The sequence below is a fragment of the Cricetulus griseus genome, chromosome 4, assembly GCF_003668045.3.
Source record: "Cricetulus griseus strain 17A/GY chromosome 4, alternate assembly CriGri-PICRH-1.0, whole genome shotgun sequence".
In the NCBI taxonomy this organism is placed as follows: Eukaryota; Metazoa; Chordata; class Mammalia; order Rodentia; family Cricetidae; genus Cricetulus; species Cricetulus griseus.
Window position 1 is genome coordinate 64,354,561 of NC_048597.1, and position 18,544 is coordinate 64,373,104.

The 18,544-nt window shown below is 40.7% G+C and overlaps 1 protein-coding gene across 3 annotated transcripts in view; it reads right to left on the minus strand.

The window, feature by feature from the left end:
- The window catches only part of Lpp (LIM domain containing preferred translocation partner in lipoma), a 606,110-nt gene that overhangs the window by 385,486 nt on the left and 202,080 nt on the right, over positions 1 to 18,544 (minus strand). For all 3 annotated transcript variants that reach the window (XM_035444680.1, XM_035444681.1, XM_035444679.1), the window contains one exon: positions 10,286 to 10,487. In XM_035444680.1, coding sequence (XP_035300571.1) covers positions 10,286 to 10,478 — 193 coding nt within the window. In that variant the 5' untranslated portion in view covers positions 10,479 to 10,487. The remainder of the gene's footprint in view (positions 1 to 10,285; positions 10,488 to 18,544) is intronic.

Below are 18,544 nucleotides of genomic sequence, written 5' to 3' on the forward strand. Positions count from 1 at the left end.
ACAGAGTAATTGCCAGATGTTTGCAATTTTAGCTATAAAAAGATGGCTGCTTTCCATTCCTGAGTACGTTGGATCTTTTCTTCTTTCTGCCCAAGCTATTGTGGTTCACTTAAATAGGCCACTGCACTGATGAATCATCATTTAAAACTGCAATAATGGAAGCAAGAAAAAAAAAATATGGCATTTCAAATTCCCATGTAAGAAGAATAAATTAAAACGTACAGGTACCAGTTATGTGCTAAGCAACAAAAATCATGTTACTGCTTAAGATGCTCATTTTGAGTCAGGAGAGCTGTGTGTGGCTCTCCCCTCACTACTCTCTACCATCAGGGCTACATACAAATCTCTCGCCATCAAGCCTCCATCTGTTCACCTGCAAAATGGAAGTAAGCATTCCCCCCTAGGCTCACTCTCAGGGAAAGTCTCCGTGTGCATCCATTCCCATCCTGCCTGATACAGACAGGCAAAGCCCAGCAGAGGGGTGCAAATCTTCTTCAAGTGAAAGAGCGAGAAAAAAAATATATGAATGTTTAAAACCCACATATCATAACTGTATACAAACATATACTTGGTAACTTCTAATTGCGAAACTACCCCACTAACAACAAATAGTCAGTCCTAGCACTTAGAACAGAGGCAGACAGATATCTGTTAGTTTAAGATTAACTTGGTGTATATAGTGAGTTCCAGGAGAGACTACACAATGAGACCCAGTCTCAAAAAAGAGTGAAAATAAAAAGCATTAAATAGACCTGAACTGGACTCAATAACAGAATGAGCATTAATTAACATGATATCAAGACATGAAGAAGTAAAATCTCCATGAGAGATCCTATTTAGTATGCCATTTCACCAGAACATGTCATATAGATTTCTCTAACAGACAGTAATTTTTTCTTCCATTTTTTTATTTAAATTAGAAACAAGCTTGTTTTACATGCCAATCCCAGTTCCTCTCCTTCCTCTCTTCCCCTGCCCCCACTAACCCCTCTATCCCACACCCTTTCTGCTCCCCAGGGAGGGTGAGGCCTTCCACGGGGATCTTCAGAGTCTGTCATATCATTTGGAGCAAGGCCTAGGCTCTCCCCCTGACAGTAATTTTTAAAGAGGAAACAATAAAAATCAAATCATTACAGTAGAAATTAACAGGTCAATATCACATAACAACAGGCTAAAATGTCATTTTAATTTCATTCTAATGTCATTAAAACTACCAGGGTCATCTAAGAAATTGAAGCAAGATGACACAACTCATTTGAACTGGTGGACATTTCAAGGGGATATTCCCAAAGCTTTCTGCAATGATATCTCCTTGGTAGTAGCTTCAGATTCCTATGGCTGGTGGATACTGCCGTACCTCATTCATATCGATGCCTAGGCGATTCCAAGTCATATCTTTATACATTCGCTTTCAAGTAGCTCACTAATAATTAAGTGTGGAAAGAACAGTGAAAACTGTCCCTTTTAATTCAATCAATTACAATACAATTCAAATCACTGCCCTGTATGACAGCGTTCCTCGTGGGTGTCATCTCTACTGTCTGCACATGGTAATATCCTTGACAGAAAAGCTAGGAAGGTATAAACACAATATACATGGAGTCTACAAGCAGAAAAGACTGCACATCCAATAAAAAGTGATGTACATCCTGTATACATTATTCACGAGAGAAACGGTTTTGGTAAGAGTCAAAGTCAGTGCCCGGAGCTGGGATAAAGGACTCAGTGATAGAGCACTTGCTAGCATATAAGGATATTATACTTGGGCTTGTGTAATTACTAATAAGAGGAAACACTGACAGTTGATATGCAAGTGTGTTCTCCATTATTAGTCTCACTGTGGGTCTCCAATATCTTAGCTTACTCATTTGTCACTAGGAACAAACATAATGTAAAGACAATAATAAAGTTACAGGGCCCTGTGGAAATGAAACTAGGTAAGTGAGAACGTGGCATGAAATTGCATTTGTACACACGATCTTTAAAGTACTAGAAAATTCTTTGAAATAAAACACCATTCTTTCACTTCTTTTCTCAGAATCACCCTGAGTGTGAGGATAACTAAGAAAGTAAAGAAAAAAAAGTTTAAATTGGATAATCTCTCATATCCTATAGGGTGTATTTTTAAAAAGGTCACAGTCTGTCTTCAGTTTCAGGAAAACGACTCCTTTTAGCATCTATATACACAGAAACATTTCATTACAAGGTGACAGCGATGAAGCAAGGACAGTCAATGATACTCGGGACTAGCACCACACCAGAAACCTGCTGCCGGCCATGCCATGTGATAGGCTCACCCTCCTTCCTGCCTCTGCTCTCCATAGTTACTCAACTTTGAGGGGCTCTTCTGTAAGGGAAGCGAGGAGATTGATGGGAAACATGGGTCTACCCACAGTAAATCCACCCATTTTCAACGCTAAGAAGCCTCCAAGAGTCATAAGCTGTACTTTCTGCTTCTGCTACATGGGTCCTGAAGACTGACATATTCTGCCTATGAAACATGAACTCTTTCTCCCAGCTGTAAACCAAACACCCATTTCCGCAAGGTATTCCCCAGAGTTTCTATGAGAGATCCCTCAAATTCTTTTATGACACTAAATTACGTGACCTTAAATAATGTGACCTTCTGTATGAGATATCTTTTGACCACAGACCATCTAACCTGCATAAGTACAGCAACACAGAGAAAATGTGATGGACGGGAAGTTGACTTTGTTGACAGTGAAATGCACTGGGAGCCCTGCCCCAGGTTTACTCTTAACAGCCCAGTCTATGAGTATTTTTAAGGAAGGATGACAAAAATTCTATGTAATGATTATTTTTATACTCCTTAGGTCAATCATTATTCTAGGCCATGATTTCTCTATATAGTCTATTTGCCCAAAGGCTCGGGTGTTGAATTTTTTTATAGTAGATATAATGAATCCATTTATAGATGATTTACATAGTTTTGCCATGACCCAAAATCAGCTGACATATCAGACATCACTATATGAAGTTAACAAAATAGCAGAAGATCTGGAATATAGGAAGTTGAGTATTTCTGAGCCATCTTCAAGGAAGCAATCTATATTGCTGTCTTTTAAACCTTCTGATTTTGTATCCTAAGCAAAATTCTTTGAAGCAAGGTATGTAAAAGCCTGATATCATAGAAGAGAGCTCAGAGGGAGAGGAACAGCATTATGAAGAATGATGTTAGTTCTAAATGGTTACTCACAGAAGAAGTCTTGAACACAACTTCAAAAGCTAATGCCCTTAACCTTAGGGAGTGCACTGGGATGCACATGCTAACATCAAAACACTGGGCCTTGGTGGTAATGAAATAAACTCATGGAGACCCTGCTTAGGTTGAATAGCAAATCATAATTCCCCAGGAATACTAGTTATTACTTTCATGAATTAAATGGGACATGGATGTTTTTTTTTTTCTTTTCTCTTTCAAGTTTTTGGAAGTCTAGCTACCACTGAAAACTGGAAGTTTAAACTAGATAAAAGAGTGACCATAAAATGTAAATTTAACCAAGGTAACACTTTATGAAATCATGCAGTTCTTTATATCACAATCATTAAAAATTTACCAGTAAATGTGAGCTAATAGGACTTTTTAAAAATAGTGTAAAATCTAAGGAATGCTTTATCCAGCTTCTTCCCATGGCAACATGGGATATAACTAGCCTGGATCATCAAGAACAGAAACTGGCAGTTTATACTAGCATTGTGTGAATCTCTTGACAATCATCATTTTGGGCTCATATCCATCAGCACATGTGTGCAGGGTTGTGTGCAACACACTGCAGGATTAGACACATACACAGAACTGCCACCATTCTGCCACCCAAGAAGACTGTTTCAGCTCTCTCTTGGCATGAACACCCCCTTTTGCCCCACTCTGCCTATTTCTGATATCAGTAATCACTCATGGATGGAGTTACCTTGTCTCAGAACTGTGTGTGGATAGAGCCATACAATGCAAAACTCATCCCCACAGTGTGGCCTTTATCTTCGGCTGTCCGATGGCTGTGCATGTGCTCACTCTGGTGCCCTCAGTTTTTATTTATGGAGAGAGAAATGTAGCTGAAATGTAGCTTTTTAAACTTAAAACATACCAACTGTGTTATACAATTCTGTATTTAAAAATGAAGACAAATTCAAAACATACCAACAGCAGTATACATTTCTATATTTTAAAATGAAGACAAACAAAGAGCACCTCCCATACAAATCAGCATTAATCACTGTTTTTCAAAGCATGAAAGACTCAGGAATCCATCACCTTATTACACATACATTTCAACAGTTAATTAGGCTGACAGGCTACAAAATAAATGAGGATTTTGTCACCAATTATGTGAACATCTCTTTGTTCTCAAACATCTAATCTAATCTGTTCATTTATATTGGTTCTCAGGGTGGCTTCCAAACAAGTCATCACAAATTCATCTGTGATGCACAGCTATGATAATCATGAAAGAATCCCGTAAGTCCAAGGCTCAACTTTATCACTTACTGTTGGATAATGCTAAGCAAGCCACTGGGGATTCTCTGAGTCTATAAACCAGGGTAAAATAACCCCTGCCTGCACTCAACAGTCAATAACACTGGACAGCATTCTTGGGCAAAGTTTGTATATCTTCTACAAAGATATCTAGGAAGCACTTCTTGTTATTTAGGAAATGAAAGTCTGTATGATGTAAGTTCTACTAGTCTGCCTGCTTGGAGCAATAATTTTTTTTCTGTTCATAACATTTTAGGCAGTGTGATTTTTAACATTATTTGCTTAGTAATATTTATTGGTATTTATAGAAGCCATAATTAATAATAGAATTATTAATAAGCATTTGTTATTATCACAGCTTGTAACTTAGAATTACTAGCAATAATATTATACTAACATAACTATATTTGTAATACAAACACTATTTCAAACGTTATCAAGGTTACTAAATATTAGTACCTTGCTTATTAGTAACTCATGCCTACTATAGAAGAAAAGGCATTTCTCTCTCCAAACGGTCTCCATATTGCTAACTGCCATTACCTCAGCCCCTAGAAGAGTGTGGACTACAAAATCTGTTTCATATAAATGAGCATACAATGACAGTTCCCTGTAGGGTTGTGAAGCACTCTGCCTTTTAAAATCATTTCATACTTACCATTAGAGCTGACCATCAAAAATCTTATAAATAATATTAACAGATAATGTTGTAAAACAAGAATGTGAAGAACAAAAGTATTCTCCCCAAATTCACTGTAAAACTAACACAGACCATCCACCTAGTGCTGTGCAGTGGAGCTGGGTAGCAGGGAGAATCAGGAACACCTGATGTGATCTGACAACATCCCACGAATTACAGTTTCCTTCTTCTTTAAGATGTAAAGCTCAAATTAACACAAATGGTATCTGATCCTTTAGTGAATAAAACAGCTGGTCCTCTTTGCCCAGGAGGACCTGGAAATACAAAGTTAACTCCTGCACACCATGGTGACAGAAGAGGCTAAGAGCCTCACAGAGAAGAGGCATGACAGTCAACTGCAGGCTCAGAAGAGTAGCTGATATTGAATGTTGAAGATCCTCAGAACACACTCTGAAATATGATAACCAAAATCTACCACATTTCAGCTGCTTGTCCATGGTTACTGATGATTTATAGAATGGTGAAGTACAGGAAAAGATGTTTGCTATTTGTATTCCAAAGTCACATGTAAGATGACCTTACATGAGGAACAAAGGGAAGAGGACTCTAGAAATAGGGTAGCACTTTATGAGTCCTGGCATCAGGTCTTTAGGGTAGGAATGTAGAGCAATTAGGAGGGTGCTCTCCTGGCACTTGGATGGCATTTCCACAGCCACCAAAGGGAAGGACTACACAAAACAATTTTCAAACCCTTCTTGTTTCTAACACTCAAAAACCAGATATTAACGTGAGTAAAATGGCCCATTTACGAACACAGAAAACAAGTAAGTGTGGATACATTTCTACCATGGAAATTCAGTTCTAAGGTTGTCAAGGCATTTTTGTTATTAACTATGTGATATGAGCAATGTTCTAAAACTATTTTCCCTGCATGGGGTGGAGATAAGGACATCAGATGACAGCACAGAAGAATGGAGAGAAAGAAACGCTGGACTAAGAATCCCACTTGAAACCACTCATCTCACCTTACCTACCGGCTCTGCCTTCATAAACTCAGCTCAAGCAACAAAAACATAGGCATGGTTTATGATGCAGAAGAACACAAGGTAATATGTTCCAGGATAGTTTGTATAAAGGGTCAACCTTTGACTTTCATTTCAAACAAATGTCAGGAAATACTAGAATAGTGGAATTATATGAAATGTAAAGTTATATAGCTAAAGAGCTAATGAACATAATACTTTAAAATCTTAAAAATCAGGCACTGAGCAGATGGCTCCAGGGTTAGTAGCACTGGCTTCTCTTCCAGGGGACCTGAGTTCAATTCCCAACACTCACACAGTATCTCACAGTTGTCCATAACTCCACTTGGGGGTGGGGGAGGTTCCAGGGAACCTGAGGGCCACTTTTGGCCTTTGTAGGCATTGCACACAAGTGATACACTGACATACATGTAGACAAACACTCATATACATAAAGTAAAATAAATGTTCTTTCAAAGTTTTCTTTTAATCTTACAATCAGTAGGAATGTGGATATGAAGAAGCACCTCCTTTATGCCATGATGTGTATCTACCTGTGTACACACATGTCTGCATGTGTGCATTTGCATGCATGCATGTATGCATGCACTATGTACAGAACTATATACTCAGCCCCGTTACAGCATACTTGAATAAGCTCTTTCATTTCTGGTGGTCTAGCAATCAGTAAAATGGAAAGAACATCTGCTCTGTCTGCCTGAGAAAGCAACAGTAAAAATTATCTTCTGAAAATTAAAAACAAAACAATGAAATGCAAGTGCTGAGTAAACTGAAAAGGACTGCACCAGTATAATAGGTTCTAGCACGTGATCACCTAGAATTGGTGCTCTACAGATTCACTTGTCAAATAAAAAAAAAATGTTTTATAAATGGCATTTTAGAGATTACAGAAAGATAATTCTACACCATGAGACAATTCAAACTTTACAAACTTATAAAACTATGGAGAAATGCAAAAAGAGACAGACAGACAGACTAATAACCTCAAAACAATTTTGAATAAACAATGCCTTAGGAAAGCTGATATAGTCCACTGCCTATGAAAAAGAACAGAGAAAGAATTCCACTTTTCTGTTTCATCAACATTTAAGGTTTCATGTTGTTGGTTCCACCTGACTGTTTTCTTAGTTGTTCTTTAGGCAGGAGCCAGATTACAGGATAAACAATACTGGAAGGTGGCCCCTTACAAACCAGAGGAAAAATTGTGTTGTCACATTTCCATGAAGGAAAAAATCATAATGCATATCAAAGAATTTTACATAAAATTACATACAATAAAAAACATGCATTCTGTAAACACACACACACACACACACACACACACACACACACACACACACACACACACACACACACACACACGCGGGGCATGGGACTATCTCAGCATTCATTGCTGAACACACAGGGTATTTGGAAATATAGGGGCATTCAAAACAACTAAGGAAATAAAAGTTCTTTTAAAATTCTGAGAACCAAAGGGCTTGAGGCTTACAGAACCACTGACTGAGAAAAGGTACACCCACCGTGTGTCAAAGCCCTTTAGACAAAGATTATTAGCACAATGGCTTATAAAGGAAATTATAACATATGGGTATCACATAAATATAAGCTGATGTGGAATACATGTGGGTGCTTTTCTGTTTCACAGTCAGAATTAAAAAGTAAGAAAGAAAGCCCTAGAAATTACAGACATAAAACCAATGTTAGAAACACAGTTGGGAAGTTGAAGGCAGCAGTGTTTAGACAACTCCTTAAATGAAAAGCTCCCAGAATGGGTAAAGGAGAATGAACGGAACTGAAATATGCAGTTTGAAGATACACGCTGCCTAGGAGAACAGCATCAAGGAAGAAAATCCCTTGCCAGAAAATGCAGTGAGACCCACCTCCACCCTGGGAGCTTCAGTTTCTTTCTGGGTGTGGGCTACTTCATAGAGTTACATCAAAAGGCAATCATGTAATAACAGAAGATGATGATGTGTGGTATATACTACATGTTCAGTAAGGGACAGAAGGCAAGCGGAGACAATAGTAAAAAGTGTAGAGATGAGACAGTGAGAAAAGAATGTAGAGAAGGAAGGGACAGTTTCAGATTTAGGTTACACCAAACATTGTGGGGAAAGTGGTACAAACATGACTCTAACAGGTAACAATGCAGGTTGGGTGGCAAGAGACAAGTAGTTGTGAGCTGGAGTGAATGCCCAACAATCCGTTTACACCACTGTATCTGAGAAATCAGTGGGCTGTCACACAGAGTACTGGCAGGGGCATTACAAGCCAGGGGACACCCAGGAGCTTGTCTCACTAGGACTCCTAGCACTCCAGTAAAGAAAGGACATGACTGTGTATTTCTCTTCTCCTGTCAGCTCATGTACTATACGTAGAACCTACCCCCAAACTACCATTTAACATATCATCAAGTCCCATTTCCACTAAAGCTCCCTCACCATGACCATTTTCTGTGTAAGCTCTTTTGCCTATTTGTAGGAAGTCCATCTGAATTCCCCAGGTAGAAAATGAACTAACAATGCCCTGCAACCCACACAAAAGGAAATGCAAAGAAAACAAGCCAGGAAGCCAACACATGGCTCTCCCTGCTCTTGAGCAAGGGTTTCCCCCATAACCCATGTTTGAGTCCCCCCACCCCCAATATCTGGAGCAGTGGTTCTCAATCTTCCAAATGCTGGAACTTTATTATATTTCCTCATGTTGTAGTGACCCCCTAAACCATAAAATTATGTTGCTGCTACTCCATAACTCTAATTTTGTTACTCTTATGAATCGTAGTATAAATATCTGATATGTACAGTATCTGATGACTTCTATATGAGGATTGTTCCAGATCACAAAGGGGTCACTACAAACAGGCTGAGAATCACTGCTCTAGAGGATGATGGGCCAGTGCAAACCAGCTTCACTAAGACCTTAGTGAACTGCAGAAGTGCAGTCTCCTTCAAGAGCAATGAAGCCTCCAGTCCAGGCACTGGGGTGAGGGAGCAGATGGACAGGCTGTAATTTTCTCAGAGAAATATGCTCATGCATTGGCAATGCCTTTTCTAGGGAAGGGACACACAGAGACCCATCAAGATCCACAGCTCGAGTATGAAGAGAGGCCTGGTCTTCCTTCCCATATCCTCTGACCCTCAAGTCACTTTACAGAAGCCAGATATCTGAACCATGTGTCTGGCAGGAGCTCTAAAACACTAAGAGGCCAATGGAGTAGTTAAAGTGGTAGACTAATGGCGTGGATCCTGGGAGGTAGGAAAGACTCAGAAGACACTAGAAAGTGGAAGCAATACCATGGGGTATGAAATAATCTCTTGCAACGTTCCTACAACAATTACAAAGTTGCCATCTAAGAACACAATGGAGACAACATGAGAGACAGAACAGTCACGTGCCAAAAATTAGATGGGCACTCAAGGGAGAAAGATAGACTGAATGTCAGTAGAGGACGTCTTTTATTCTCAGCTTCCGGAAGTCTCACACTATTCTACATGGTTTTAAGTCACTGTTTCATATGTGTGAAGGGGCTTTTGACATTGATTGGTACAAATACAAAGGCTCGTCCAACACCAAGATCCTGTCTGGCCAAGATTGCTAATGTGAGAGTGCATGGCATATCCAAACAGTACGCGCTTAGCACATGCAGACATTCAAAATCCACTTGATGTAAAATGAATATGTTGTTCCTAAAACCCCCGGAACTAAGGCTTTTTCTGAATCATCTGTAACTTTAATATGCATGGGTGTCACAGACAACTTCCTCCAACAGGAGGGAGGGAGGAGGGAGGAGGGAGGGAGGGAGGGAGGGAGAGAGAGAGAGAGAGAGAGAGAGAGAGAGAGAGAGAGAGAGAATATGAGAGAATCTGGGCCACTATTGCTTTTTATTACTGTAAAACCCCAGCCATTCAACTAACTCTGTGAGGACTTAATCTCTTTGTTTCTAAAAGGTGACTGGTGTAAAACAACGATGGGGAGCTCATTAAAATGGGACAGCTCATAAATTGTGGCAAATATACCGAGAAATCTCCTTCTGACACAACCCTAATTGCAAATCCAATGTCTTATTAAGCTGATTTCTTTCCCACAGCAGGCCCCACAACTCACTCTCTCCTCCAGGCTGCTTGTACGGGTTATACTTGGGTTTTGGAGCAACTACTGGCGCAAACTTCTTGGGTGGCTGTTGTGTCGACACTGAAATACTGGGGGTCCCAAAAGAATGGGTGGTCTCCATCCGTGCGGGAACGTGGCCAAGAGGCTCACCAGTGCTTTTGGGTGGCAGCCAAGATGGGTGAGACATCGTTGAAATCTGCAGTTAGAAAAACAGACAACACAATGTTCAGTGTGGCTGCAGGGACACATGAGAAAGAAGCTGACCAAAGAGTTAGATTAGGTGATGGGGGCCAAAGAGAAAATTCTTCACACACACACTTGAATTTAAATTTATCCAGTAGGCACCAGGGAAACAGGAAATATTTGTTAGCGGATACATGACAGTATACTTTAAAATATCTTCTCTACAAGACTGCCCTTCCCCCCAGAGGCACTTGGGGGCGGGGCACAGAGGCAGTGGTTGCCAAAATGCCTGGAATAAATACTGAAATTTATTAGAGAAAGTATATCCAACAGCAGCAATGCAGTGATGGCCGTGTAAATCAAAGAAATGGCCGTTAACACCTAACGAAGCTGGAAAATTATGAAAAGTTACTGTAACTCCATGAGGGACACCCTGCCCTGACACTGTTCTTGCAGGGTATCCATACTGTGTGCAGAGAGAATTGAGTTCTCTTGTCAGGATCTGCCAATCACTCCTCCCAGCAGCCTGCCTGCTGGGCAAGAGTCTCACAGACTTTTGAGGAGGGCTCTCCAGGTCTGATTGCAAGAACTCTCCAACACAGCGAGGCCGGAAGGTGCCCTGCACCCACCCCTAGCCCCACATCTACCTAGTAATTTATTAATTGAACTGAATTAATTAAGAGGGCTACATGATTACCTCCAGATGTCTATAAAGACAAAGCAAGGAGCAAATGCAGGAACAAATGAAGGCCCCAGCCTGTGGCCTAGCAATCAAGAGATAGGGAAATGCTGCCACATAACATTGGGAGAGATTCATATGTGCCCAAGTCGTGAACAAACAGTACAGTCTGGAGCCCATCTGATGGCATGGTCAAAAGATTATGATTTACAAATCCCAAGCCTCCTTAATTCATGGAGCTTTTATGTAAACCAATAAAAATATTGAAGGGCTAGATGCATATATCATCGATTACAATGAAAACTGGGGGTGGGAGGATACCTCCATTCTCATAGAAAGTGACTGAGAATTATAGACAATTTTACCCAAAGGGAAACAGGTGCTGTTCTACCAAAAGATGGAGATAACTCCATGAATAACCAAAGGGGAAGAAATTGAGATAGAAGATGTAGATTGCTGAAGCCAAAGGTGACACTGGGGTCCCTCTGGTCTCAGCGTTCTTTTCCTTTTCCGACCCTTGTATGTGCACTGACACACATATACTTGAAAAATAGTGAGCTTATGATGGACCATGTTTCAGATATCCTTGAATTACCACAAAGGCATGCCACAAAACCAATAAAGAACAATAATCAACAAATGTCTGTTTTACTCAGAGTTTTTAAATCTGAACATTTGGAATCATTTAAAGAGTCTTAAGTATGGAAATTAAGCCTATCTCTAAGGTTGGAATAGCAAAAAAAACAAAAACAAAAACAAAAACAAAAAACCTTTTTTCTTATTAATTGAGCCTCTCTTTGACAAATTTGGGATGACAGTACTATTTTGACTTTCTGCATGACAAAGGTGAATATAAAACAAGGAATAAATGAAATCAAGAAAGGTTTAAAAATTCTAAAGTTCTATTGTGCTTGTAGTATAAATTTGGATTGTTTTTCTTTAAATGGGTAAATAGCATCATCGAAACTTTGCTGTAAATCTAGTTATTTCAAAACAAAAGCTTTTCATTGCAAATGAATATAACATGTTATGGTCTCTGGGACAAAAATGAAATTTGCAGAGCAATCCTGTACCACTTACCAGCTGTAATGTTGGGCTAATTAGCTATGCCTCAGATACAAGGAAATGGGTCATTGCTGGGGCTGTATTAAGAGGAAAGGGGCAAGACTCAATATGAGAACAAGAGTCAGCTCTGCACCTTGTGAATAGTGAAAGGCTCTATAGTCTTGTGAATCTCCCTGGTGAAGCCTTCATCCTGACATGAAGCACTTTGAGCTTGCCCTCCATTGAGAACTACATCTGTCTGCAGATGACCACCACAGCATCTTCCACATGTCAGCAATAATCCAGGGTTTCTAATGAACTTCTGTTCTCCTGACCCTGTCCTTATGGTGTGCCCACCACCACCAATTCTACTTCCTTCCAATCCCTGACTACTAAGCCTACTGGTTTTATATTGCCTCATGCCTGGATATGAATGACTCCTCCCTAAAGGGGAGTAGCAGCATATTCTTTTACTGGAGTCTTCTAATACTTTTTCATACTAACATCAGTTTACTAGAAAGTAATGCCACAATGACCTGGAAATCCCTGGGTGGTATGGCTGTACTACCGTAAGACAATTTGAAAATCTCTTCTGCAGGAGTAGTTAAATAACATGTGCCTCCCCTGAAATTACTTAAAACTGTACAGAATCTCTATCTATCTCCCCATTAGCTTCATTGACACAATTTCTTTACCGCTCTTTACAAGTAATGAATCATGCTGATAGATTCCCAGATACTGAAACATTTTTGCAATCCTAGGGGAAAAAATTCCTGTTTTGCTATACTGATGAAAACTTCAACTTTTGTTTTGAGTTTGTGCCTGAGACCATAAGGTCATTCTGCAGAGATGTGCCCTTGGTTCTTTATTATCAGGCTTTCACTCTCAGAGGTTATCAATCCCAGTGCAGTCTCAATTAACTTAATAATGACCTTGAATAATCTGATCTTTAAAGGTTCATCAGAATTCAGTGAAAATACTTGTGCATGTGGTGATACTTTATTTAATAACAGATACTAATCTTGTTTCTAATACCTTTCATGAGAATACTTCTCAGATGATGTGACAGCATTTACATCTTAAGAAAATTCATCTTTTACTCAAGATTTTATCACTGCACCCATTTAAACAAGCTGCAAATAATTTCTCTCCCAGAATGCATCATTCATATCCTGGTGATTACTTCCTGTTAGTTCTTTAGAATGTAAGCCATGCATTTAATCCTTTGCTCAGGTGGTATACCCTGATGAGCCCCTGCAAGCATTACCCCTGCTGGTAAGCACTCATCACATGACTGGCTGCATGCCCATATCCCAAAGTAAACCCTCCAACGCTTGAGATTAAAACTCCTACCATTATAATCCCAAGTCTAGTTCATGATAAGAACTCAATGAAAATACAGATTAACTTAATGATCAAATAAACACATTCCTATCACTATTTCTCCAGATGAATCAGATTCTCCTCCTTCACTCAAAACACATAAAGTCAGCGGAGTTACATTTCTCTAAGTGCAATGAAAGAAAGTAACAGAAAAGAGACAGAAAAATGTGAGGATCGGTCAAGAGCAGGTTTGGAGAGGTGGCTCCTATCACGACTTAGAAATCCTTGAGATCTGAAACTATAACAGAACCAAGAACAATGGCAAGAATGAACAACACAGACATTGAGATGACTCGGTGGGATAACGTACTTGCCATGTCTATGTAAGGACCTGAGTTCAAATCCCCAAACCTGACATAAAAGTTGGACACAGTATTGCAGTCTGTAATTCCAATGCTACTGTAGGGAGATGGGAGCTAGGGATAGCAGAATCCCCCAGAAAGTCCAAGTCACCTAGCCCTCATGATAGAAAACAATGAAACTCTGCCTCAAAAACAAGATAATAGACAAAGACTGACCCCTGAAGTTATACTCTGACCTGACATGATACACGTACACAATAGGGGGAAGAAAAGGGAGCCAACAGAAGAGGGAGAGGGAAAGAGGGGGAGGAAGGGAGCAGAAGGAAGGAGGGAAGGGCAAGAGAAGGAGAAAGGAAGTAGGGAGGGAAAAAGAGACAGAAACAAATCAAAGCATGTGTGAGCCACAGGACAAAATTAGTCCATGCAAGATGGATCTGAGGAACGTGGCATCCCTCTGGCCCTCACTGGAGTCTCCGTTACATTAGAGTGACTTTTACAAGAAAAGGTGTGCATCGTAAACTGAACATCTGTAAACTTCCAAACCTCTAAGCTTTTATGGTTGTTTTCTTTCTCTAAATCTGAACCTTGCTCTTGATAAGTGGATTTGAATGGATGGATTAGCACAGGCCTATTGAGGCCCCCAGTAGCTTCTCAGACACAGAAACAGTGAAAAACACACAAACAGGCAGGGCGAGAGCAGGATGCCAAGGTCCCAGCCCTCACCTTGCTCTTCCTTCTTCTGTCTTGAGGTAGGTTTCACTCTAGCCTTATGATCATTGTGAAAATGAGAAGTGAAACAGAGGACCCCCCGCCCCAGACACTGAAAATGAAGCAGCAGCACCAGGAGAGAGGCAAACATGAGAAAAGTCCCCAATCCCAGCCATATGCCTGCTACCAAAAATAGTTACAGACAAGGTGCCCTGTCTTCAGGTCTGGGCTGTATGAAAAGCAAGCAGGGGAAACCTATATGGTTTCACTGATCACCTTCTCCATGGCTCTCTGCCATCTGTCCCCAGCAATTATATAGGGACAGTAAAGCCACAGATTGACAAGAAATACCAAATGTTAACTAAGGACTATACATGAAGTGATATCTAATGACCACAGAGTCATCACAGCACTCTATGGGGGTGCACTATCATGACTCACATTTTAAAAAATCAAGAACATGAGGCTGAGGCTGGGTATCTAGCTCACTGGCAGAACACTTGCCTAGTATCCGTTTTGGATTCGATCCCTAGGAACACTACCTGCCCAGCCACCCCCAAAAGTAAAGTTCCAAGAGGTAACACAACTTGATTAGTATATACAGCCAGCAAATTACAAACTATAAGAGCTTCAGCATGAATTCTTCCTTGTAGGCTATGTCTGGAAATAGTGCTCTGGGCTCTTACCATCCTCACATCCCCGTCTTGAATCGCAGTGGTTATAATACATTCTTTCTGTCATACTCCCCAATCAAAGACTGATGAGGCCAATATCCAACAGATCAAACTAATCAAAGCATGCAAGTTGTTCAAAAGACCAGATGATGATCAAGACCCTCCCTGTATAGGTATGAAAACAGAGGAACAGAGGGTCACAATAAAGTAAAGAACCCTTTGCATGAATCTATGAATACCAATTCACTGGCATTTGTGAACAGAGAACGGACTGATACTGGATCAGACTTTTCTTTTTCTTCCCTCCAAATCAATATTCAATTTTATAAGCACTTCTAAGATTCCTGAGGAACAAACATTACATGGCATTACATAACATCTGGTGCTATAAGCCTCAAATTGTGTTTTCTAAAACCATCCCCAAATTGAGCTCATGTGGGATTATTCTGTGTATGTTTCTGGTTATTTACCTTGCACTGATGGGGTCACACAGGTACTGTGGTGTGGAAAGCTGGCACTGTACCACTGAGATAGAGCCCCAGATCTTTATGTAGACATTATGACTCCCAGTTTGTGGCTAAGTGGCATCAAGCATCCATATTAATCTTAGCATTAGTTCCTCAATAGCTGCTTTGTCAGTGTATAATGGACAAACTGATGATACAGAGGGAGGAGAACAGAAATTAACACCCAGTAATTCAGTGATGTAGAACTGGAGACAGAGGTGGCTATGGCTCAAACATAAGAAGTTGATGGCAGACTTCAGTTTAGCATTTGTGTCCATCACCAACAGTATGTTTTATTTGAACAAGCATTTAAGACTTAAATAACATGTTCTTAAACCATGGAAGGGTTTTCCTTAACTGACCTCTAAGGGGAAAGTCAGTGCCTTGTTAGGAACAAACCAATGCTGGAAGATTCTTGTTCGCATTGTTAATTATACAGAAAGAGGAATTTCACTATGACATTTTCATCCATGTTTATATACACTCTGAATGAGTTCAAACCTCCTGTTAGTCTCTTGCCCCACCTCCTTCTGGTCCCCTTCCTCTCCCCAAATAGCTCCCTGCCTACTTTCACATTTCTCCCTTTATTCCACATACATGACAAACATATTTGCCTTTATGAATCTGGGTTTTGTTCCTTAAACATGCATGATCATTGGTTGCAAACGTTTTCTGGCAACCTAACTTGGCTCTTCTTTGTAGCTGAGTAGAGCCCCATGTGTATACACTGCATTTTCTTTCCTCGCTCTTCTACAGTGCCAAAGAGGCTGATTCCATAACGAAGTCAACTGTTGATGCTGTATCTGAGAAAGCTTCCTCTTTTCCCATGCCTTTACCAGCAACTGGTGATCGTGTTTGATGATAGTCGTGTGGGCATGAACAAGGGAATCTCACTGTAATCCAAAGCTGCCTTACATCACTCCTTCCTTCTCCTTTTCAATGTCCCCCACCCCACTACTCGCCAAGCTGGGATCTGAAAACAGACCACTGTTCATTCTGGACAACTCCTCTTCCTGTCAGTAGCCAATGCCCACACCTATCATTATCTTTTCAGATTTAATGATGTGCTAGACGACTGCTCATTCTGGACAAGTGCTCTTCCGGTCAGCTCCGGATCCATACACCTATAGTACCTATTCAGATGTAATGATGGGCTCCCCCACGTAGGGTACAGCTATTCATCCAGGTACTACATGCTGATATGTGGATGGAGGCTTTCTGACATTCAGAATTCACAATGAGCTTCCAGACTGAGCTCAGACAGGAGCCTACAGCACAACTTTAGTTCTTTGGGAGCAAATGTCCTCTGAGGATGCCACAGTTCGGTTGGGGGCAGACTAAATATGAGTTCACTGACATGCCTTATGAATTTTGAAAAGATCCTGACAGAAAACCTATTAAAAACCAAGTAAAGTTAGGTCTGGAGATCCCAAATTATCTCTACTTTTCCTCTCAGCTCGAGAGGAAGTTCACTGTCTCCCCCTTCCCTTTTTCTTGTTACCTGTTTTCCTAATTCTTTGACCCTTCCCATTGTGGGAGGGAGTCTTGGATTAATCTCAGTGATTACCAAGGTATCAATCAAGACTTACTATGCACAAGTAAATAAGCACTTTAGGCAAACATTTTCCAAACGGTATAGGTAAGTCCCTACCAGTGTAATTACAAAGCAGATATGCCACAGCATGTGATGGAAGCGTGGGAAGGCAGCACTGAAGAATGAAGCAGGCTGAAAATTACACACAATTGCTAGTGGAACGGCAAACTCCATCATGTTCAGAAGAGTAAATCATCAAGAGTAGGAAGGGTAAAGCAGAACCTGCATGCACCAGGCTGAAAATGCATGCATTCCCTTAACTTCTCTCTACAGACAGCTTTGGGAGGATACTGGCCCCACTCCCTGAATGGACAGCTGGTATTGCTCAGAAGGAGCAAGGAGGACAACGCCACAGAAATGCCAACCCTTTATATAGGCTTTCTCAGAGACACTGGAAATACTTGAAGCAGTACTAGACTTAGACACAGAACAGCCGGCCACAACTGCTTGCTCAGTCACTAACTGGCTCTGTGACTTTAGCCCTGTACATCTTTAAACCTCAGTACATCTCCTTAGCTGGAATCTAAAATTACTTTCTTGCAAATGTTCTGTCCAGCAACTCTCATGTCCCACAGTTCCCCAAGACTATAAGCTGAGTCAACTGAGGTTTCATATAAAACGATGCTCTAATAACTAGGTATTCTTACCCCTGCCCCAGACCGAGGAGGTATAAAGTAAGGTGGGGGATAGGGTAAGAATGAAGACAGATCCTTGATCTGCCTGGCACAGAAAATAATATAATTCATGTGCCTGCTACTCCTGGCAAAACTGTGGGAAGCCAGCAAAGTCAGACAGTATTTGAAAACCCCAAAGGAACCAGGAGCAGCAAAAGGAGAAGCAGCAGGTCCTGGAGCTTAAAAGTAAGTCCCTGACATTAGAAGTGACACAGGGTAGAGATGGGCCCCTACAATGCACCTTACCGTCAGACGGACAACATCACTGGAAAAGGAAACAAGGAACTGGCAAGGAGGAGACAAACAGCACTGAACATGAGGGTTCCAGAGAAGGCTAGGAGATAGTGGACTGGTGCTAGCCAGACTTCTGTTGCCACATTTTCTTAGCAGTCATGGGAAAAGGAAAGATGGCTGACAGCAGACAAGATAAGTTATAGAGAGTAAAGAAGTTGCTGGGAGTCCCTACACACATTAGCAACTAATGTGTTTCTTCTATGTTACATGCA